The sequence below is a fragment of the Panthera leo genome, chromosome A1 (genome assembly GCF_018350215.1).
Source record: "Panthera leo isolate Ple1 chromosome A1, P.leo_Ple1_pat1.1, whole genome shotgun sequence".
NCBI lineage: Eukaryota > Metazoa > Chordata > Mammalia > Carnivora > Felidae > Panthera > Panthera leo.
Window position 1 is genome coordinate 196429074 of NC_056679.1, and position 22985 is coordinate 196452058.

At 42.7% G+C, this 22985-nt stretch overlaps 1 protein-coding gene across 1 annotated transcript in view; it reads left to right on the forward strand.

The window, feature by feature from the left end:
* The window catches only part of PDE6A (phosphodiesterase 6A), a 62638-nt gene that overhangs the window by 9557 nt on the left and 30096 nt on the right, over positions 1–22985 (forward strand). Inside the window, exons 4-8 of the mRNA XM_042949437.1 lie at positions 214–354; positions 5469–5543; positions 11771–11835; positions 19069–19135; positions 21809–21856. Coding sequence (XP_042805371.1) covers positions 214–354; positions 5469–5543; positions 11771–11835; positions 19069–19135; positions 21809–21856 — 396 coding nt within the window. The remainder of the gene's footprint in view (positions 1–213; positions 355–5468; positions 5544–11770; positions 11836–19068; positions 19136–21808; positions 21857–22985) is intronic.

Here is a 22985-nt window from a genome sequence, read left to right on the forward strand (position 1 = left end):
ATGTTTGTTATTATCATTCTTACTAACGATCTCCGAAATAAAAGAAATGGAAAGAGTTGGACCCATTATAAGCTGGTCAGTTACTTCATCTCTCGGAACCTCAGTTTCTCCATCTGTAAAAGGAGGATAATTGTCCTGTCTCTGTCTCTGGGTTATTGTGAGCTGCTGCTTTGTGACTCAAAAAGTTTGACAATGTTTTCCTGTTTTGTTAAGATACTGCTGTGGTCTGGGAGCAAAGTCTTTGAAGAGCTTACGGATATCGAGCGGCAGTTCCACAAAGCCCTGTACACAGTCCGAGCCTTCCTCAACTGCGACAGATATTCTGTGGGGCTCTTAGACATGACCAAGCAGAAGGTGAGAAGGCTTCAGAACAGACATTTCCAAGAACAGGATCAATATACAGTGGGGCCCAGACTTGTGTCTCACATTCAGTTCACAGGGGAGAGGCAGGGAAGATGTGGATGGTTGTGAACAGGCTTTCATAGGTCTTTTGTGTTTTTTTTTTTATTTTTTTTTGATGTTTATTTATATGAGAGAGAGAGAGAGAGAGAGAGCAAGTGGGGGAGGGGCCGAGAGAGACCAAGACAGAATCTGAAGCAGGATACAGGCTCTGAGCTGTCAGCACAGAGACCAACGTGGGGCTCGAACCCATGAGCCACGAGATTGTGACCTGAGCTGAAGTCGGAAGCTTAACTGACTGAGCCACCCAGGTGCCCCTCACAGGTCTTTTATAGTGAAGAGTGGAGTACCAACCTTTAAAGTGGAAAAGTCAATCTAGGGCACAGGTGAGTGAAAACAACCTGGTCTTCCCTGGTCAGTTGGAAAAGAAAGCATGTGTGAGAAGGCTTGATGAGGAGGTAAAGGTGAGTGATAAAGAAGCTCTATGTAGGGTAAAAGCCAGAAAGAAGAAAGTTGCCAACTTCAGGAGTTCTCAGAGAATTCACACAAAGGTGGGTATAAACCTTCCCCATGGTTTATCAAGTGTATGGCCCACCTGAGCAGTTGAAGTGAAGGAAGTTACTGGGATCTGGTCCCTGGGAATGCTCTGGGGGCAGATCTGCAGAGACTAAGGAGGCAGAGGCTAAGAAAGCAGAACACAATATGGCTCCTACAATATTTTTCAGCGAGGTTTTTCCCAAACCAACTCCCCCGTTTTTCTTTCTCTACCTGTCGCCGCTTCCTGCAGCTAATCACTTTCTGCCTTGGAATAGAGTTCCAGCGTTATCTAGATTTGTGATTTCTTATCCCAAAGAGCCAAGGCCCAGGTTTCCTGTCGGTTTCATTTTGTAGGGCCTTGTGCTGAGTGGTGCGCTGATCTCTGCAGACCCTTCAAATAGTTGGTTTGATGATGAAATACACTGCAGAATCTGCGGTTGGATAAGACCTTAAGTCTAGTCCAGGGGCTCCCAGGCTTGAATCAGAATCTTCTGAGGAACTGTTTAATAAACACTAGGCCACATTTCCTGATACTCTTGCTTTTTTTTACTTAATATTTTCTGAACATCTTTCCATGTCAGTACATGTGGAATCTTGTTAATAAGGCTTTATGTTGAAGTATAACATACACACAGAGACAAGCACTAATTACAGGCAGTAGATCAATGAACATCCCTATGTAACCACCACCAAAATAAAGACATAGAACATTACTAAACCCTCAGAATCCCCTTGCTTATCCCTTTCCATTAATTTCCATACCCTCCTCCCTGAGGGTGACCACTACGGGACCTTTAATGCCACGTTAGTTTTGCCTACTCTTGAAGTTCCCATAAACAGAATCATACACTGGTAGGCATGTGGTATGATCTCATTTGGTCTTAAACATGAACTCTAATGACTGATGAGATTAGAGACTTTTCTTGTTTTTTGACCATGTGTATATCTTTAATAGAAGTGCCTATTCAAGTCTCTTTCCCATTTTTAAGAATTCTATTGTCTCTTTTAATCTTAGGATCTGTAGGTGTTCTTTACACATTCTAGATATGGGTTCTCTGTGGAATATACTCATTGCAAATATCTTTCCCCACTCTGTACTTTCATTTTCTTAATAGTATGTTTCAACTAATGAAAATTCTGAATTACAATGTAGTTTCATTTATCAATTTTTTTTAATGGTTATGATTTTTGTTCTTAAGAAACTTTTGCTGGCCCCAAGTTAATAAAGATATTCAGCTATGTTAACTCTCAAATTTTATTGTTTTAACTTTCACACACAGCTCTATAATCTACCTGGAAATTTTTTAATGTGCAGTGTGAGGTAGGGTCAATATTAACTTTTTCCATGTGGATATCCAATGGACCCAGCGCCATTTACTGAAAAGACCACTCGTTTTTCACTGTCCTATTGAAAATACCATCTTTCCCTAACATACCTCTATCATCTATCAAGTGTCCATATATATTGGATGCTTGAGTTTGAGATTTTGTTCAAGAAGGACTTCCCCAACCTTAATATTATAAAGATAATCTGAGATAATCTGATGTGCTTTGATTAATATATTTTAATCATTCATTCATTTTGAAATTATGAATGTGTCGGTATGAGGTAGGGATAACTTTTATCTCTCACTCCTTCCCCAGTTATAATCTATCCTTTCTCCACTGTTTTAAAATGCAGCCATTCTGATATGCTATTTTATCATATACCAGATTTCCATATACTCATGGATTTAGTATTCTGATTTTTGCTTTTAAAATAGTTTTGTATGTGGGGCGCCTGGGTGGCTCAGTCGGTAAACATCTGACCTCAGCTCAGGTCATGATCTCGTGGTTCGTGAGTTTGAGTCTCGTGTTGGGCTCTGTGCTGACAGCTCAGAGCCTGGAGCCTGCTTCGGATTCTGTGTCTCCCTCTCTCTTTGCTCCTTCCCCACTTGTGCTCTGTCTCTGTCTCTCAAAAATAAATAAATGTTAATAAATTTAAAAAAATTTAAAATAGTTCTGTATGTGATTCTGATGCACGTCAGCTATCTACTGATTTTAGGGAACTTCTGATTCTAGTACAAACATCCATTTAACTTTCACATACTCCTGAACCAAATATTTTGCCAATTATTGCCAAGTCCAGCAACAAGCCCTTTGATACACCTTCAGGAAGTAGCAAATGAATGAATTCATACAAATGAATGGTTCTTTCTTAATAAGAATTTCTGAGTCGTTGATTTCAAAAGGTGCCCAGTTCACACCTTAAAGGATCTGAACCCAGATATAGGCTGCTGTGTGTGGCTGTGTTCTGTTTCTTCTGAGCTCCCTCTCAAAAGGGAAAATGACACCTAAGCAAGAATATTCTTTTTTTTTTTTAAAGTTTATTTATTTATTTGAGGGAGAGAGACTGAGAGCAGGCGAGGGGCAGAGAGAGAGAGAGAGAGAGAGAGAGAGAGAAAGAGAGAGAGAGAAAGGGAATCCCCAGTAGGCTCCATGTGACAGATTGGAGCCTGATGTGGGGCTCAAAACTAATGTGAGATCATAACCTGACCTGAAATCAAGAGTTGGATGCTTAACCCCAGGCACGAATATTCTAACTTAGTCATCCCCAAAAGATGGAACAATCTAGCAATTAGAAATGGGCTGGTCTGCCTACAATCATTCAAATGACCTGCCTCACCCCCCCTTCTACCTCATCCCCCCCCAGGTAACTAAGCTCTTATCTGAGCTATTGACATTATGAAGAAGTCAATAAAGCCACTGAATTGTACATTTTACCTGGGTGAATTATATGGCATGTGAATCATATGTCAATAAAGCTGTTGAAAAATAAAAGAAAGAAGAAAGAGAAGAGAGAGAGAGAGATAAAGAGGGAGAAAGGCAAGCATAAATATGCCCCACTTTCCGCCCACCCCCTCGTTGATAGCTGCTGCTTCTCTGGGACAATCTTCAAAGCCACTCAGTGTTTGACACAGACAGTGTCAGCTCAATGCACTTGACTTTCTTCTGGGCTCTTCTAACATTTGTGTTCTTTCTCCATTCCAATGGATTCATTTTGGTCTTGCCCTGTCTACCTTACTATAGTTACTTGAGTACTTGATTGACCCCTCCAAGAGACAGCAAGTTCCCCCAGGGCATGAACTCTGTCTTATTCATCTCTGTGTATCTGGCAGCAAACACGTTATGGGGCTCAGGTAGACTCCCTATTGTATTTTCACCCAGAATTGAATGTCTTCCTGGTGTGTAGTCTAGACAAAGAGCCCAACTGGGCAGAAGCTTGAGGACACGGAGTTTGAATTTCATGTGGACTCTCTTCTGCTTGTCCTCTGCATGATAAACCACCAAGTTCAAACAAGAAAGAGCCAAGAGCAGAAGGGCTTAGCATCCTACCCACGATGACCTAGTGCTAATGGATCACTGTCCCTAGATGGCAATAGATGAATGAACAGAGAGGGCAATGAAGCATGGAGGCCTCCTCTGCGAGGCCCTGGCTCAGCCCCAGCCCAAGCTGTGTGGCTCCCTGTGCCTCAGGAAAGCCAGTAGACAAGTGGCAGAGAAGAACTCGCGCGGTGTCCCAGTTAGTTTCTTCTTCTGAGGCTGTGTGCCCATGCAGTGCCTTAGCTGGTCATTTCTCTCTTCCTTGACTGTATCTTTGCCGGTTGTCTTATGGGTCCTTTCTTGACGGATCCCTGATATGGGTCTCTTTGTGTATTAATGGCACCATTATTTTTTGGGAAAAAAAATTTTTTTTCCTGATTCCAAAAGCAACACATTTTATGACAGAAAAATTGCTAAATACAGTCTCACTACAATCACCCAGAGAAAACCAGTTGTTAGTGTTTTGTTGTGAATCCTTTGAGGGCATTTTCTATGTTTAGTTAAACATTGGGGTTATATGATCTCTATTTTTTGTCCCCTCACATATTTCACTCATCAGTGCAGCAAGGACACTTTTTTAATCAACATAAATATATATATGTATATGTATATATATATGCGTGTATATATATGTATATGTATGTGTACACACACACACACACACACACACACACACACACATACATTTGTAGCATTATTGTTAATAGATGTTCCATGATTCATTTAATAAGTCCCCTCTTATTAGACACTTAGGTTGTTTCCTAACTTTTCATTACTATAAATGAGGCTGCAGAGGACATTGTTTTAGCTAAACCTTCAGTCACATGCTTAGCATGTCTTTAAGATCAATTTCATAGACCTGGAGACCCCAGTTTCCCTCTCATGTCCCACTCCCACAACATGGGGAGTATAAGGGTGTTCCAACTCAGCTCCTATTTTTTGCTTAATGATTAGACAACCCTAGTTCATCAATATCTTGAAGCACAGACATGACTGACATCCCCTAACGCTAATGAATTTTGCACCCCTTCCAAGCTTAGGTTTCAGTGAGCTCTTCCCACCTTCTGAACTTCAACGATAGATGACTCACAGAGGTGGGTCCTCTTTTCTCAATCTCCTTTCCTTGACCTATTTTCAAGACGTGTAATTATTGTCTTTCTCATCCCTAGGAATTTTTTGACGTGTGGCCAGTCCTGATGGGTGAGGCTCCACCCTATTCTGGTCCCAGGACTCCGGATGGAAGGGTAAGTCTCTCTCTGGACTGTTTAGTATGATCTAACATTTAATGAAATGCAAATTTAAGGCACTGTAGAACCTGCTGACATTTCTTTATCACTTAGATATCTATCTTCTCTGGGTTGGGTCGTTTCCCCTTGAAGTTATGATAATTGTTCATAATTGCCACCACATCTTGTAACTTGCAAGGTATTTTTAATATCTTGCTGGAGTTCCATAGTAACCTGGTGGGATTGGCTAAGGAAGAATTAATATTCTCATTCCACAGATAAGGAAAGAGCTCCAGAAAGATCGAGCAACTTGCTTAAATATTCACCTAGCAAAAGTTTAGACTTGAAGACAATTTGAGCTGGAAATAACCTTAATATCTAATTGAGATTATACAAATTGGTAGCTGGCAGGTCATTTCCATCCAATAGATAAACCTGTTTGGCTGCGTACATTTAAAATTTTTCTTCTTACTTAAAAAGTTTTGATAGTTTAACATCTAAAAAAAATCAAGATATTTCCCATAAATACATAGATTCTCAGCTTCTTTTAAAAAAGTGGAAGATTAGCCAAAACTGGACCCACAGTCCCACATGGGTAAATTTTATTTTTTGAGATTTTATTTTTAAGTAATCTATATACCCAACATGGGGCTTGAACTCACAACCCTGAGATCAAGAATTGCATGGTCTGCCACTGAGCCAGCCAGGTCCCCCTCACAGGGTAAGTCTGATGGGAGCTGAGGGGCAGCTGTCTCCTTGGAACATGGCCAGAGCTCTCTAGTTTGCCAAAGTCCTCGCCATTCCCCTGGTGTACCCCTGCTCCCCAGTCCGCACTCATTTATGTTTCTATCAGGCCTCTCCAGGCACTTGAGTTTGTGAGCTCTGCTTGCATATCATTGCTTTCTTTCTTTTTTTTTTTTTTTTGACTTTTTAAAAAAAATTTAACTTAAATCCAAGTTCGTTAACATATAGTGTAATGATGGTTTCAGGAGTAGAATTAAATAATTCCTCACTTACATATAGCACCCTGTGCTCATCCCAACAAGTGTCCTCCTTAATTCTCATCACCCATTTGGCCCATCCCTCCACCCAACACCCCCCAGCAACCCTGCTTGTTCTCGGTACTTAAGAGTCTCTTATGGTTTGTCTTCCTCTCTCTTTTTATCTTATTTTTGCTTCCCTTCCCCTATGTTCATTTGTTTTGTTTCTTAAATTCCACATGTGAGTAAAGTCATATGGTATTTGCCTTTCTCTGACTTATGTTGCTTAGCATAATACACTCTAGTTCCATCCACGTTGTTGCAAATGGCAAGATTTCATTCTTGTTGATCACCGAGTAATATTCCATTGTATGTAAATACACACACACACACACACACACACACACACACACACACATATATATATGTATATATATATATACCACATCTTCTTTATCCATTCACCTGTTGATGGACATTTGGGCTCTTTCCATAATTTGGCATAAACAGAGAGAAGCTGATATGATGTATGTGGGGAGGACGAGATGAGGCAGGGCAACCAGATTTGTCACTCACACAGCCTGCAGAACCTATAGAAGGACAGGATGACCTTAGCTGAGGCCACATGGGATAAGTAAGCAGCAGAGTCAGGCCCTGAATTGAGTTTTAGTCTCATGCTCGTCCCACAGGATCTTTTAGCCTGTCTGAAATGGTGTATCAGTTTCTGTTAGGAGGCCTGATCCCACCCAGCCAACACTAATCCTACCCCAAATTAAAATGTGCGTGTACGCACGCACCCACGTGTGTGTGTGTGTGTGTGTGTGTGCACGTGTGTGAATGATAGACTTTATTTAGTTTTCATTCAAACTCCAGGAATTTGAAATTAACACCCTTGCCTATGAGCTTCCCGAACACACCAGAAAAGAGTGCCCCCTGGACATCTACATCATCTGCCCTGCTTCATCCAAAATAACCTTTCAACCTGCTGTTGTTCTGTGTCAAACTCCTCTTCCACCCACACAATGGCATGATTTCATTTGGGAAGACTGAGTCTTCAAGCATTACATCATGTGCTGCTGTCAGAAAATAACTCGGGGACCGTTTTCTTTTTAAGCTCAGCTCTTCGTGTTGGCACGGTTGACATGTCACCCCTGAGCTTTATCTCCAAGTCACCTGAGCTGGATTTGTATCTTCTGGAAATTTAGAAGTGGAGGAACTGGAATAGTGATCACCCTAGCTTTCAGACACCACCAACTTCCGTCAATTCTTCAGTCACTTGATCAACTTCTTGATCAATTCAAGAAGTTTTGGTTTCACTGAAGTGACCAGCACACTTATGGCTAAGACTTTCCTTTCCCAAAACCCTCCTACATCTCAGGTAGCAGGGGCTCAGTCCTTGTAAGAGTACAAGGTATTAGGTTGTGATGGAAAAGGTCAGAAGGCAAAGAACTACGGTTTTGGTTGGTTGGTAACCTGTAGGGTGAACTCGGTCAAAAAATCCTGTGGGTCCTCGATTTTCCCATCTATGAGGTACTGTCACTAAACTCATCTCCATAGTCAGTTCCAGGTCTAGGACACAGCTAGTGAGGGGACACACATAGGCCTGAACTGGGGCACAGAAACAACATGATAAGACTGGCCCAAAGTAAATCTTCTAGAAAGATTGGGCTTGGAAAGAACAAGCCTGAGTTCAGACCCCTGTTCCACCAGATAGTTGCGTGGCCTTGGGCAACCTCTCTAAGCCTCACCTTCCTCATCTGTAATGCCTGGATAATCCAAATGGCCGGCAGGACCATGGTGGCTAAAGCAAATCAAACACTGACATACACTAGGCATCCAATCATCATGGCTACCTGTGTTGAATCTTATTATCTGCAGGGTACTTTACCTGGAGTATGTTATTTACTCTTCTCAACAAGTTTATAAAGGAAGTATCATTATCCCCATTTCATGGTTGAAGAGATTGAAGTCAGGAAGGGTCACTTCATTTGCCTGAATTCAAACTCAGGGTGCTTTTCTTCCTGGTAACTCATTACAGCCATGCTTTTTAGCATTCCCTCTCACCTCGTAACGCCCTCACACTTTCTCTGCCACATTCACCTGAGAAATACAACTGTTGTCTGGACTTTGACCAATTAGCCTCCCCAAGTCACGGGTCTAAAGATCGCCAACAGCAGCTACACCTCACTTCATCTCCTTTTAAAAGTAAAATGTTGTACATGTGTGTGTTTTCGTTATTAAAAACATATACAGGCTAGTTAGACTTCACGGAAAAAAACAAAAAAAAATAGCACTCATTTAAAAACTGGTATATTTCCACGGAGGATAATTTTGCTATGGCTGTATTTGTGGCTCTCTCAAAGACCCTTGTGTTAAAGCCTTCGCTGCTCAGGTGGTAGGTAACAAAAGAGCTCATTGACGGCTCAGTTTTGACTTTCCAACGGCTGGTGAATTCTTAACATGAATATGTTGCTTGAAGGCAACTCAGCTGAGCTCCAGTGCGTGAAAACAGCTCTATTTACCTAAAGCACACTGATCTTTTTGTTGCTTTCTGTGAAAGCAAATTGATTCTTCCGTGGGCTTTAGAAAAAAAGTCCATTTCTACCCTTTCTGAAGGAGCCTTGTGGAGATCCATGGATAGGACAGCCTGGGCGGCCCAGGGAGCCCACAGCTTGCCTCTGTGAGCAGGAAGCAGCCCACACCCGAGAACAGATGGCTTCAAACAAAGACCTGAGGAAGGTTGAGAAGGTCATAGAAGTTGACTTCCTTTTCCTCACAGGGGGACATTTAGCTACACCAAAGTCTCAGTAGATAAGGCGGCCATCTTTGCTTTCAGGAACTGCCTCCAGGGTACAACTTCACTTTAAAAAATATCCTTAGCACAATTTGTTTGCACTTATTGAAAAAGTAATACATGAGGGGCGCCTGGGCGGCTCAGTCGGTTCAGTCTCTGACTTGATTTCAGCTCAGGTCATGATCTCATGGTTCACGAGTTCAAGCCCCGCATCAGCTCTCCACTGACAGCATGAAGCCTGCTTGGGATTCTGTCTCTCTCCCTCTGTCTCTGCCCCCTCCCTGCTCTTACTCAATCTCTCAAAATACATAAGTAAACTTAAAAAAAAAAAAAAAAAGTAACACATGAGCTGATGAAAAGCTCACACATTACAAAAGGATATGCCACAGAAATCTAGCCTCCCCCGAGCTGGCCAGTGTGAGCAGTCTGTCCTTCCAGGAATGTCTACGGACACCCAGATACTCCTCGAATTCTACCACCAGCACCATCCTCAACAAATGGGATGATTCTGTTTTGTGCCTTCGTTTCTCAGCTTGGGATCTTCCCCTGTCAGCACAGATACAGCTACACTGTTCTGGAGACAGGCGACATATCTGCTGGAGGCAGGCACTCAATTTGGTTAGCCAGTCTCCTGATGATGACATTATGTTGTGTCCAGACTTTGGAAAGCAGTCTGGCTGAGGCCCCCGGATGGGGCAAACGATGTTTTGACCCCCATTTAGAAGTGTAACTGTAGGATTCATTCCCACACGTGGAATTGCTGGTTCAAAGAAGACGTGCACTGTAATCTACGAGGGATATGGCTACCCACCCAACAACAATCTTAGAAGCACAGTTGGGAAGAACTTTGGCGATCATCTAGTGTCAGTTTTAAAATGGTCTGAATGTCTTTAGACCCTCTCCACTTCCACAGTGGTTGCCGTGGCCAGGGAGTAATGGGGGAGAGGTACAGGAAAGGCCATGAGAGAGAACAAAGACAGATGCAGGATCTCCGGGTGCCCAGCTCTGCTTCCATCAGGGCAAATGGAAGAAGCACACACCGTCAGTTTTCCAGCTGGGGAAACTGAGCCCCCAAGAGAGCACACAGTAGACCCAAGACCAGAACGTGGCTCTTTTTGGGAGCCGCTGATCGGCATGAGCAGAGCCTCTCCCTCTGGAGCCTGAAGAAGATCAAGATCACCTGTCAACCAAATGGACATTCAGACACCCTTGACTGGATCAGGAATTTCTCTTTGTGGAGGTTCTGAGTCAGGAGACCAAGATAGGGCTTAGGTGTCTCCATTGAAATCTCTAGAGCAGGCACTGCAGGCAAGGAACACTTGTTGTTACTATTGTTGTTGTTTTAATTTCCAACCCATTTTGGATTGATACTTTTCAAAATGTGATAATGTATAACTAGAAAAAAATTTTTTTAAGACATATAAAATGTAAATCCCCTCCCCCTTTTCATTCGTGTCAACAGCCCTAACTTCACTCAGTCAAACTGCCATAAAAGTTTCTAAACACTCTCAATTTCTGTTTTTATCTCAGCATGGAAGGGTACCAAATAGTTTGCAGACAGTCCCAGTCCAGGGGCTATACTGTGAATAGCCCTGCCCTGGGTAAGAGTGATGCAGAGAGTAAAACACTGTTTTAGGTTAACATAAGGTTAAGTGGCATCACAGAAAGGGTCCTGAGCATAGGAGTCAAGGCTTAGCTTCTGGTCCTGGCTCACTGTCTACTATAAGTAAGTCCCTTCCTCTCTCTGGGTCTCAGTTTTCCCATTTGTAGAATGGTTTCTAACCTGCTCATCACAGGTGGGTGTTGAGAGGATCTAATAAGGTGATGGAATTTTCCCTGGAGAGCTAAGGGAAAGGAGCCATGTGCCAATATCCCATTACATGTTAGGAAGTCATGTGACTGAACACACCTACTTTAGAGAATGGGAGTTCTCATGGTGCAAGGAGGTGTGAGGGATGGAAGAGGTGGAAAGTGAGTTGGGGGGCACGAAGCAAGATTGGGAAGACAGGTCTGGAAGAGCTGACACAGCAAAGAGAGCAGCTGAGTGATGGGTGTGAAGGAGAAAAGGGGGCCGTGACTGTGGAGCTGAGCCCTGCAGGGATGGCTGAGTTGAGACAGGAGTCTCCTTCCCACCTCCTTCTCTCCCTGGACTCCAGAAAGCAGTCTTTCACTCTTTGTCCTTGTACTTAACCCCCAGCTCCCTTTGGAACCGCTTCCTATCCCTCTTTCCCAGATCCCAGCCCCTGCCTGGCCACCCTGAACTGGTTCCAAGGTTAAGCATGCTGAATCATGAGTCAGCTGAGGACAGTGAGCTCAGGGGCAGCTGGGCTACGCCCTTAGAGGGCCAGGCTGGTGTTTCTAGAAAACCACAGGGCATATGGTTGAAAACAAGCCTTGTCTCATGGACACACTCAAGCTGAAGTTTTGTCTCTGGCTGTCAAGTTATATATTTCTTTATCTCTTTTGCCTAGGAAATCAACTTTTACAAGGTCATTGACTACATCCTGCATGGCAAAGAAGACATCAAAGTAATCCCGTAAGTTTCTTCAAAACATATAGAATTGTAGGCACATTATCAATATCTATAGATACTCATTCCAAGACCAACACTAAAGCAAACCCAAGAAGGCCACGCACTTGGTTAGAGACAGGTAGAACAGTAAGGAGACGGTGTGGAAGAGTGGAAAGACCACACAGGTTGGGAAAAAAGGCTGGATTTTGAATCAGCTTCTGGTAGTTCCAGTCCCAGGCGTCAGTTCTCCATCTACAGAATGCGACCGTGGGATCTGATCAGAGATTTCCAGTGGTTTTCTGTGGAGGCACATCTGGGGCCCATACAGGAGGGTGAGGCAAAGGCAAGAAGCTGGTAAGGAAAGCAACTCAGTCCCCAAGGAAAGTTTATTCTCTATTGTCCTCTCTTGCCTGGCCTTGGAGGATAATGGATAATGAGAAGGAAAGAACTCCCAGAGGGCAATGCCTCCACCTCCCTGTAAGTGGTAAGGACTCAAAGGCCGTTTTAAGATTCTAACAGTCAAGAACCTTAAAAAGGTAAAAGCTTGTACTTTTTTGGTCAGTAGTTCACTACCAAAACTTAGCTGCCTTGTTATCCATTTGAGTCCTCTCTGTGTGCTAAGAGGCACGACCCACAGTTCTGTCTTGAAACCGGCTCACTTTCTCACTGAATGGCAGACATCTTCGGTCAAAATCAGACCCTGTGGGATTTACCGTAGATCACCTTAACCCTTAAACAAGTGGGTGCAAAAGGTCACAATGGAGTCCATCCTGGTCGCTAGGTTGAATTATAATAATCCTGTCACTCAGATAACCCAGTTCTTGGGTTTACCTTTGACTGGTTGGGGATGAGACACTGCTTCAAGGTCTTGAGTTTCTGGGTTTTCTCTGCTCATTCCTGTTTGCGTAAAAACTGATTGTTTCCTAAGCTTATCCCTTTCTTTTGCTGTTGTTGTCTCAACCTTATCAAATGCGTACTCTTTTTTTTTAAGTTTATTTATTTATTTTGAGAGAGGCAGAGATAGCATAAATGGCAGAGAGAGAAGGAGTCAGAGAACCCCAAGCAGGTTCCGCACTGTGAAAGAACTGTCAGCGTGGAGTCCCACACATGGCTTGAATTCATGAGACCATGAGATCATGACCCGAGCCGAAACCAAGAGTTGGATGCTTAACTGACTGAGCCACCCAGGTGCCCCTCAAATGCATACTCTTCAACCACTCTGTATTCTGACTCCTTTTCTAGAGGTATAAGTTTATTAAACTCATTATCTGTGTTATAAGTTACCACAGGTCATAGTCTTCCCCCCGTGTTGTACCAGTGTTCATCAAGCATCATATCCTTCTAGCTTTTGAAAACATTCACTTTGCTACCTTCCACCCAGTACCTAAGCTAAGTCACATATTTTAGGCTCTTTGTTATGGCAGCACCCTGTTTCTGATAACAATTTTTGTATCAAGATAGGCCAGGCTATGTTATGGTAACAAAACCTTAAGACCTTAGTTGTATAAACAGTAAAAATTTGTTTATCATCCCACTACATGTAAATTGAGGTTGGTGGGTGTGAGGTTGGTTGGTGGAGTATCATGCATGGATTGTAGTCGGGCAGGGACCACAGCTGATAGAGCAGCCACCATTTTGAACCTTGGGAGGTTGACTAACTTGCCAGAAGGAAGCTGGAACAGGACAAAACAGATACTAACTCTTAAACATCCCTTTGGAAGTGGCCCCCTTCACTTCTTTTCACATTTCATTGGCCAAAGCTAGCGTATGGCTGCACCTAACTTCAAGCAGACAGAGAATGCAACCCTCTTGTGTGCCCAGGAGTGAGAGCCAGAATACTTGCAAATATCCTGACTACCAAAGTATGTGCCATCTAAACTAAGAGAGGGGAAAACTGAATAGTAAGTGAATGGCTAATCAAACCAAAAGAAGACAAAGTAAGGTTTAGAAAGAACATAGAACAGGTGGAAAAAAAGTAAAAAGTTCACATTAAGATAATATTTAAATCAAAATATACCAATAATTACTTTAAATATGAGTCAGTTAAATGTCCCAGTTGAATGACAAAGATTGCCAACCTGGATAAGAGAGAAATCTATATTTCATTGGTTCCAAGATGTATAGTTTTCTACTTTTTGACATTTCTGAAACAGAATCAATGACACTGTATAATTGCTATCAGCCGGATGGCAGTCATGATGTAGTTGTTATTGACTGTCTATGCATGAACTTGGCCATGACCATTCATATTGCTGGGACTTCAGCTGAGTTATGTGCACTGTTGGTTTTACCCATATTGAATTTAATTGCCATATAAAGTAACTAAAAGAGAGTATATACTATAACACAGCACTGAAACAAAAAGTTGTTTTGAATGGCACAAAAAGATAAGAAAAGGTGTGGAATATAAAAATCTGTTTCTAAATTCTAAAAGAGGGGCGCCTGGGTGGCTCAGTCAGTTAAGCATCCAACTTTGTCTCAGGTCATGATCTCACAGTTCATGAGTTCGAGCCCCACATCGGGCTGTCTACTGTCAGCCCAGAGCCCACTTCAGATCCTCTGTCCCCCTCGCTCTCTGCCCCTCCCCCTACTCAACTAGAAGCTAGAAGGCCAAAGGCCCTGTGTAGTCCAGAGGTGGCACAGGAGGAGCAGGTTTGAGAGGGGGCTGGAGGGGCAGACAGAAGCTGTCTATCACAACAATGAAATGTGAAAAGAAGTGAAGGGGGCCACTTCCAAAGGGATGTTTAAGAGTTAGTATCTTGTCTTTTCTCTCTCTCTCTCTTTCTCTCAAAAATAAATAAACACTAAAAATAAATAAATTAATGAATTCTAAAAGAGGTCTGTTGATATTAATAAAGTAATAATTACAAGTTCAAACTGCATTATGTTTCAGATTAAGTGGCAGCATTTTACCTTTCTCAGTTTCCATGTAAGAAATGGTCTGTCAAGGAACGTTTGGCTTTCTAGATATGAAGAAATACTATATATCCTGTTTATAAGAGATCTACCTAAAAGATAAGAATACTGAGAGGTTGACAGTAAAAGAATGAAAAAAATATATACCATGCAAATGCTAATAGAAAAAGCTGATATAACTCTATTAATATCAGGTAAAATTAGACATTATGACAAAGAGCATAAGTAGAGATATAGGTAGTCACTTCTTAATGATAAAGGGGTTAATTCATCTGGTTATTACAGGAAGATATTATAATTCTTAATTTGTATACACTTAATAACACAGCCTCAAAAAAAAAAAAAAAGCAAAGCTGACAGAAATATAAGAATGTATAGACAAATCCATGTTTGCTAATTGATAGGAGGATCAGACTAAAACAGATATAGAATATTCAAATAACATAATTAAACTTAATCTAATGGATCTGTCTATCTATCTATCTATCTATCTATCTATCTATCTATAGATAGAGAGAGAGAGAGAGAGAGAACAAACATGGCACCCCATCCCCCAAATTATAGGATACTTATTCTTTTCAAGCATACATGTGACATTTACAATAACTGGTGATATAATGGGCCACAAAGTAAACTTCATGTATTTCAAAAGATTGAAATAATATATGGAATGTCCCCTGGTCACAATAAAGATATTCTAGAATCCAATAACAAAAAGCTAATTAGAATAATCTTCATATGCAACTAGGGAAGCTAGAAATACCCTTCTGAAAAGAAGGAATCACTTGCAAATAACTCATGGGTAAAAGAATAAATCAGTGGAAATTAGTATAACTTCTGAACTGAAAAACAACAAAGACGCTACACACCAAAACCTATGTGATGCAATGAAATCATGCTTAAAGGAAAATTTACAGCTTTAAGTATACATGTTAGAAAAGAACAAAAGCTGAAAAAGTAATGAATTATGTAGCCACCTGTATAGGTCAGCGTCCCAACAAATAGTAGGTGTCACGTTCAAATTAGGATAATTCCAAGGAGGGCTTATTTACAAAGGGGCAATTACAGGGGTGCGGGTGCAATGAAGAAAACCACAAGAGAATGTACTAGTAGTGATGTTTTTACAAGCACTCCTGGCCCCATAAAGAGTTTTCTAGAACTTGGACAAAGAAGGGGTCCTGTAGAACAGACCACCTTGAGAGAAGCATTGCCCTTTAGTCAAGGAACAGAGCAAGCCCAAAGCAACCTTGCCAGTGGGGGCCCAGGGAAATAAATAATCTGACCTCACTGTTCTATCTTCCTCTAGTCTTTGGTCAGGTCTCCCCACTGGGCCAAACTCAACTAGAAGCTAGAAGGCCAAAGGCCCTATGTAGTCCAGAGGTGGCACAGGAGGAGCAGGTTTGAGAGGGGGCTGGAGGGGCAGACAGAAGCCGTCTATCAAAACATCTCAAGAAATTAACAACAAACCCAAAGAATAAAGATAAGCCCAGAAATTAATAAAATATAAAAAGATAAATAATGAACAAATGCCAAAAGTTGGTTCCTTGAACAGATTCATGTGACTGACAAATTTCTGGCAAGACTGAACAAGAAAAATAGAGAGAACATCAAATGAGTTGTGTCAGAAATTAAACTGAGAATAACCACAGTAACACAAACATTAAAAAGACAAGAGGATAATTTGCCAAAAATACTTTAAATTTTGGGGCGCCTGGGTGGCGCAGTCGGTTAAGCGTCCGACTTCAGCCAGGTCACGATCTCGCGGTCTGTGAGTTCGAGCCCCGCGTCAGGCTCTGGGCTGATGGCTCGGAGCCTGGAGCCTGTTTCCGATTCTGTGTCTCCCTCTCTCTCTGCCCCTCCCCCGTTCATGCTCTGTCTCTCTCTGTCCCAAAAATAAAAATAAAAAACGTTGAAAAAAATTAATTAAAAAAATACTTTAAATTTAGATGAGACAGGCAAATCCCTGGAAAAGGAAAACCTACTAAATGCAAATCAAGAAGAAATAGAAAGCCATAATAGTCTTAGAGCAGTAAAATAAATCAAAACCTTCCCACAAAGACACTCCAGGCTCAGATGCCTTCAGGGGTGAGTTCTACAAAATATTTAAGGAAGAAATAATGCAATCCTCATGCAAATCATCCAGAAGAATAGAAAAAGAAGTGGGTGATATAAGCTTGACAACAAAACCCAGCAAGGGCTATGTAAAAAAGGAATATTCAGATTAAGCTCACTTGTGGACATAGATGCAAATATCCTAAACGAATTTTAGCAACCAAGGAATGAATAAGCCACAGGGATAAAAGGTACAGCATGGGGAATATAGTTAATGGTATTGCAATAGTGCTGTAGACAGATGATACACTTGTGGTAAGTGGGGTATAACGTATAAAGTTGTCAAACCACTCTGCTGTATGCCTGAAACTAATGGAATCTTGTGTGTTGGCTACACTTCGATAAAAAAATAATTACTTTTTAAAATTTTAAGCAAATAATAACTACAAGGGATTCTATATCATGACCCAATTGGGTTTAACCCAGGAAGGCAGGGTTGGTTTTTAACATTCGAAACATCCATCAATACAGGTGGCTACCTTAAGAGAAACATGATATAATTATCTCCATAGAGAACTTTCTTGGCTTTCTAAAGAGAATTAAAACAAATTTTTTTTAAGTTTTATTTATTTATTTTGAGAGAAAGGGAGAGAGAGCATGTGTGTGTGTGAGCAGGGGAGGGGCAGAGACAGAGGAAGAGAGAGAATCCCAAGCAGGCTCCACACTGTCAGCGCAGATCCCAACGCGGGGCTCTATCTCACGAACCATGATATCATGACCTGAGCTGAAACCAAGAGTTGGGCACTCAACCAACTGAGCCCCCCAGCCGCCCCCCACCCTCACCCTGCAAAGAGAATTTTTTTTTAATGTTTGAAAATACTAAGTATCAACAGAGACATGGAAGAAAGGAAAAGTCTAATAAACTGCTGTATCCTCTAGAGTATACTCTGTTGTACTAGAAACAACCACTTCTGAAAAGTTTGGCTTTATCTAGCAAACTTGAAGACATGCACATCTTATAACTCAGTATTTCTATCTCCTAGGTACACAACATACAGAACCGAGAGCAGATATACATCAGACTGTTCATACATCATTGTTCACATTAACCCTAAGCGGAGGGAAAGTGCCATCCGTCATTGAATGGATACTTGGTGCTATCGTTTTACAAGAAAAAAACTGTAGTCAGTAAAACAAATGGATTACAGCGACATGAAAAAGAGACCAAATGAAATAATAGACCCCGTAGGATTCCAGCCACATGAAACTGAAAAACAGGCAGAATTAAACTAGAGGTTACTAGAAAGCATACTTAGGTAGTAAAACTCTACAGAAAAGCAAGAGTGTAACTAATCATGTCAGAACAATGGTTACCTTTGGAGTCAGGGAGAGGGCTGCCATTGGCAGGGACAGGTCAGGGACTTCCAAGGTGCTGACAAGGTTGTTCTTGACCTGGGTGTGGTTTTATGGATGTTCACTTCAGAATGATTCATGAAGATTTTAATGTGTTTCTCCATGTTTGTATTTTTTTCTCACAACAAACAAGCATAATCTTACAATAAATAAAAGATAATAATACTGGGGCCCCTGGGTGGCTCGGTCGGTTGAGCATCCGACTTCCCCTCAGGTCGTGATCTCACGGTTCTTGAGTTTGACCCCACGTTGGGCTCTGTGCTGACAGCTTGGAGCCTGGAACCTGCTTCAGATCCTGTGTCTCCCTCTCTCTCTGCCCCACCCCTGCTTACACTCTGTCTCTCAAAAATGAATAAATGTTAAAAAAAGTTTTTAAAAAGATAATAATATCAAAAATAGTAATATTATTGTGAGGGATAAATCAATATGTAAAGCACCCAGCTTAGTGCTTGGTACATGGTAGGAGTTCACCATAGATGTGTTTCCTCTCTCTCTCTCTCTCTCTCTCTCTCTCTCTCTCTCTCTCTCTCTCTCTCGATGGTATTAAGCTACCTCTCTCTGTATAAGTATTAATGGAAACGATGGGCTTCTTTTTGCTCAGCAGTCAATAACAATATGCTGAATGAATCTTGTCCTTTTTCTTGGATCGTCAAACTCAGCATGCACTTATAAAATGTTGTATTCATCAGGCTTTTTTCCATGTCTAAATTTGAATAGTAAGATGCTTAGATAAGATTTGGGGGTCATTGAGGCGTAGTGAATGTAAGCAGGGACTGGGACCCCCCAAGAGAGTAGAGGGGGGACAAGACCCAGATTCAAGGGTTTAGTCCAACTGTCCCTATATCAAAAGTTACCAGTTGTCTTTGGCCTTTACAGGAACCCACCTCCTGATCATTGGGCTTTAGTAAGCGGTCTCCCCACTTATGTTGCCCAGAATGGCCTGGTAAGTAATGCACCTTTGAAGGGGGAGGGTCTTGAATCATTGGAAGTGTAAAAGGATTTCAGATCGAGAGAGTAGGAAACACGGCGGGAAGTGAGTCTCTAAAAGCCTGAGTCTCATTCCTCAGTTCGCTTGACCCTTGGTGCACATCACCCCATATTTGAGCCCGGTCACCCCTCTTTAGCCTTCCCCAGGCACACGCTACACAACGCTGCTCCTGTAGCGAGAAGTTTACTTGTTGAACATTTTCAATGTACCAGGCACTGCAATTGGCTCTGGGGATGGAAAGACAGATGCACCAGATACAGTTTCTGTTCTGAAGCTCGTAATCAACTGGGGAGATATTTTAAACAGATTCTTCTACTCCAGTGTGATAAGGGCACAATAGAGATATACCAGAAGCACAGGGTAGGGGGCGTCTAAACCAGCCTTTTCTTCCTAGAGTGTCGGTCTGAGTTGAGTTTTAAAATAAATAGGTCTTAGGCAGATAAGAGCAGGAAAGGGGATTCAGGTGGAGGCAGCGACGTGAGCAAACACGGGCCTGGAGGTTTGAACAGCAAGGTGTATGCAGTTGAGTGTGGCTGGAGTATTAGGTTTGAGATAGGAAGGCTTCAACAGATGAGCCTCGTGAGGGAAAGAAGCGCCAGACAGCAGTGGCCTTGGATGCCAGGTCACGGGATGGGACTTCAACCTATAGGCACTGAGTTTTTAAGCAAGAGATTGACACGGTCAATTTCCATTTTAAAAAGATAACTCTGAGAGCTCCATGGAAGAGAGATCTGAAGATATTAAGAGGCAGAGCAAAAAGCACATCCTTACAAGCAAGAGAAGACGGGCATCTCAAGAAAGGCACAGGCAGCGAGGAGTGCTCTCGTTAGCAGCAACAGCCAGTGAGGGCCTACGAGCCGCGCAGTAAATAAATTTGCTCATTCAATACGCACGCAGGTCTGACAGAGACAAGATGAAGAGAGGGAGACCAGGGCCCAGATCTAATATCAGGAGGGTAAAGTTGGCAGGACTTCGTGATCATGGGCAGAGAGGGAGAGAGAGAGAAGGGTCAGGGCTAATCTCAGGCTTCTGGACTGGATAAGCAGTGCTGACCAGAGGGTTGGATGCGAGGTGATAAGGTCAGTTTCAGACAAGATGACACGGAGACGTTTTTAGGCAGCAAATGTCCAGTGGGCAGCTGAAGAGATGACTCTGAAGCTGTGGAGAGGGAGGAGAGTTGGAGACAGGGGACTTGAAAGACATCAGGACCAGATGGTTCTGGAAACCATGTGTGTGGATGAAGTCACCAGGGAGAGTGAGAGGGACCTGGGGCGGGATGCTGTTGGGTGCCAGCATTTAAAGACTAAAGAGGAGCATGTGAAGGCTAGAAGGAGGGTTCGGAGGTATCTGGAGACCCAGACGGGAGTAGGTGTCATGGAAACCGAGGAAGTAAAGCGATTCAACAAGGAGAGAGACGGCCAAGCAGCAAAAGCGATCTAGTGAGATAAGAACTGAAAACCCTATCGAGTTTGGCAATTAGGTCACTGGCGGCCCTGATGAGAGCGGGTTTGGTGGTGAGGCAGAGGTGGAAGCTGGCATGGGGTCTGCGGAGGGGTGGATGGATGATAAGCAGGTAGAGAATCACAAAAGAAAAGAAGAGAAAAAAGCCTGGGTGGGTTGCTACTGGGACCGTGTTTGGGTGAAGAGAGATTTCACGTTCAAGGATGGGAGAGACTCAAGCAAGCTCATGGCTGAGGGAAGGAGCCCTCAGAGAGGTCAGGGGTCAGGGGAGAACAATGGCAACTGATGGAAATGGTCCAAAGAGAGGCCAGAGGGATGCGGCAATAGGTAAGCAGCTCTTGAACAGGAGCAGAGACAGACAGCTCACCCTCTGAGACCACATGATGGTCATGGCCAATGGGACAGGCAGGGTCACTTCAAATCCTTTGGGTGCCTTTTTGAGAACTTGGAAAACGCATGCCTTCTCAGTGGGTGCAAAGAGAAAGACTAGGGGCGTCTCTCTGCAAGTCAAGAACAAGCTGGAGTTTAACTCCCAGGCAGCCCTTCAGTGGTGGGCTTTTGTGCAGTGTGCACACCATGCAACTGTACACAGTTGCCCCAAGGGCAGGGCTCTGGAGGGGTGAGGTACGTCCCATCCATATGGTAGGGTTAACTAGTTCAATTTTCAGGAGACGAATGTGGCAATATAAAACCAGAGCTACAACACTTTTATTTCTCATTCTACTTTGGGGTTTATGACCCCAGAAAAAAACTCTTTCCTTAACAAAACAAACAATACCAAACCCAAATGTAACGGACTGAAAGATGCTTAGAGTAGCATTACTTATATTAATAGTAACAAAAACGGGATACCACCCAAACATTCAGCAAAAGGGGGACAAGCAAATGAGCTACTCTGCAGCTGTTAACAATGACAAATTGTAGCCTTAATTTCTTTCAAAGCTTAGAAATGACTGAGGAAGCAAATGGCAAGAACTAATGTTGGTCCAGGTAGCTTTTCTGTCCAATAACCTCAGTTAATCATTCAAAGCCATCTTGAACATGTGTACCTAATGAAAAGAATGTGAACGCCTTGGGCAAGGACATAGCATTTCTGAAAGCAGGGCTTCACTAGGTATTGCTATCGCGACTAATCACAGCTCTATTATTCCTCCTCGTGGCTTTTAGATTTGCAACATCATGAATGCGCCTGCGGAGGACTTTTTCGAATTCCAGGCAAGTCATTTTTTGTTTGATCTCTTAGTCATATGATGTTTTTCCCCCCAAGAGGAGTAGAATACATTAAAATCCGTCTATTTATTGGGAGGCAGTCTCGATAAAGTGAAAATGTGGATGGAAAAAAGTCATGTGCCCATGGAAGTGGGGAGAGAGCTAGTTTGGTAAATTCCAAGGTCCCGTTTGGTTTTAATGTTCACACCCTTTGCTTTCTGGCCTCAGGACCTTTGTTTATGGTGTTCCCCTACCCCCCAACTATCGTGTCCTGCCCAAATCCTCTCTGCCCTTCAATACAACCTCAAACGCTATGAAACTCCCATGGAGTTTTATTCTGTTTCTTCTGTTTCATTTCTGTCTCCTTGGGCTTTTCACGGAACGTTGTTTAACACTCCATTTGATTTTGCCCGTCTTTTCTACGAATGTTTATGAAGGGCACCCTCTGTGCCAGGAATTGACACAGTGCTACACTGGCTGCCATAGTGGACCAGGCAGACATGGTCATTATCTCAAGAGGGCTCATGATTATATGGGGAGAAAGGCCATGGAGTGCTGGTCACAGGACAGAGGGACAGAGGAAGGGATCTCTCTGGAGACCTGACTTAATCTGGAATTAATCAAGGAATAATAATTGAGAAATTATGTTTGGGCAGCAAAGAAAGGGGAGAAGACTGCAGGAGGGAGAGGGCTTGTTGGAAGGACCTACAGTAGACCAATGGATTTGAGTCAGAGGCAGATCAGAAAGTGCCAAGAGGGGGTGCCTGGGTGGCTCAGTCGGTTGAGTGTCCGACTTCGGCTCAGGTCACGATCTCGCGGTCCGTGAGTTCGAGCCCCGCGTCAGGCTCTGGGCTGATGGCTCAGAGCCTGGAGCCTGCTTCCGATTCTGTGTCTCCCTCTCTCTCTGCCCCTCCCCCGTTCATGCTCTGTCTCTCTCTGTCTCAAAAATAAATAAATGTTAAAAAAAAAAATTAAAAAAAAAAAAAAAAAAAAAAAAAAAGAAAGTGCCAAGAGGAGATTCTAGAGAAGTAGACTAAGGCCAGATGACACATGGCCTGGAAAACCATGCCGGGGAGTTCTCTCCTACTATATTTCCCTTCCTTATCTTTTATTACCCTTCCTTGATTTCAGATTA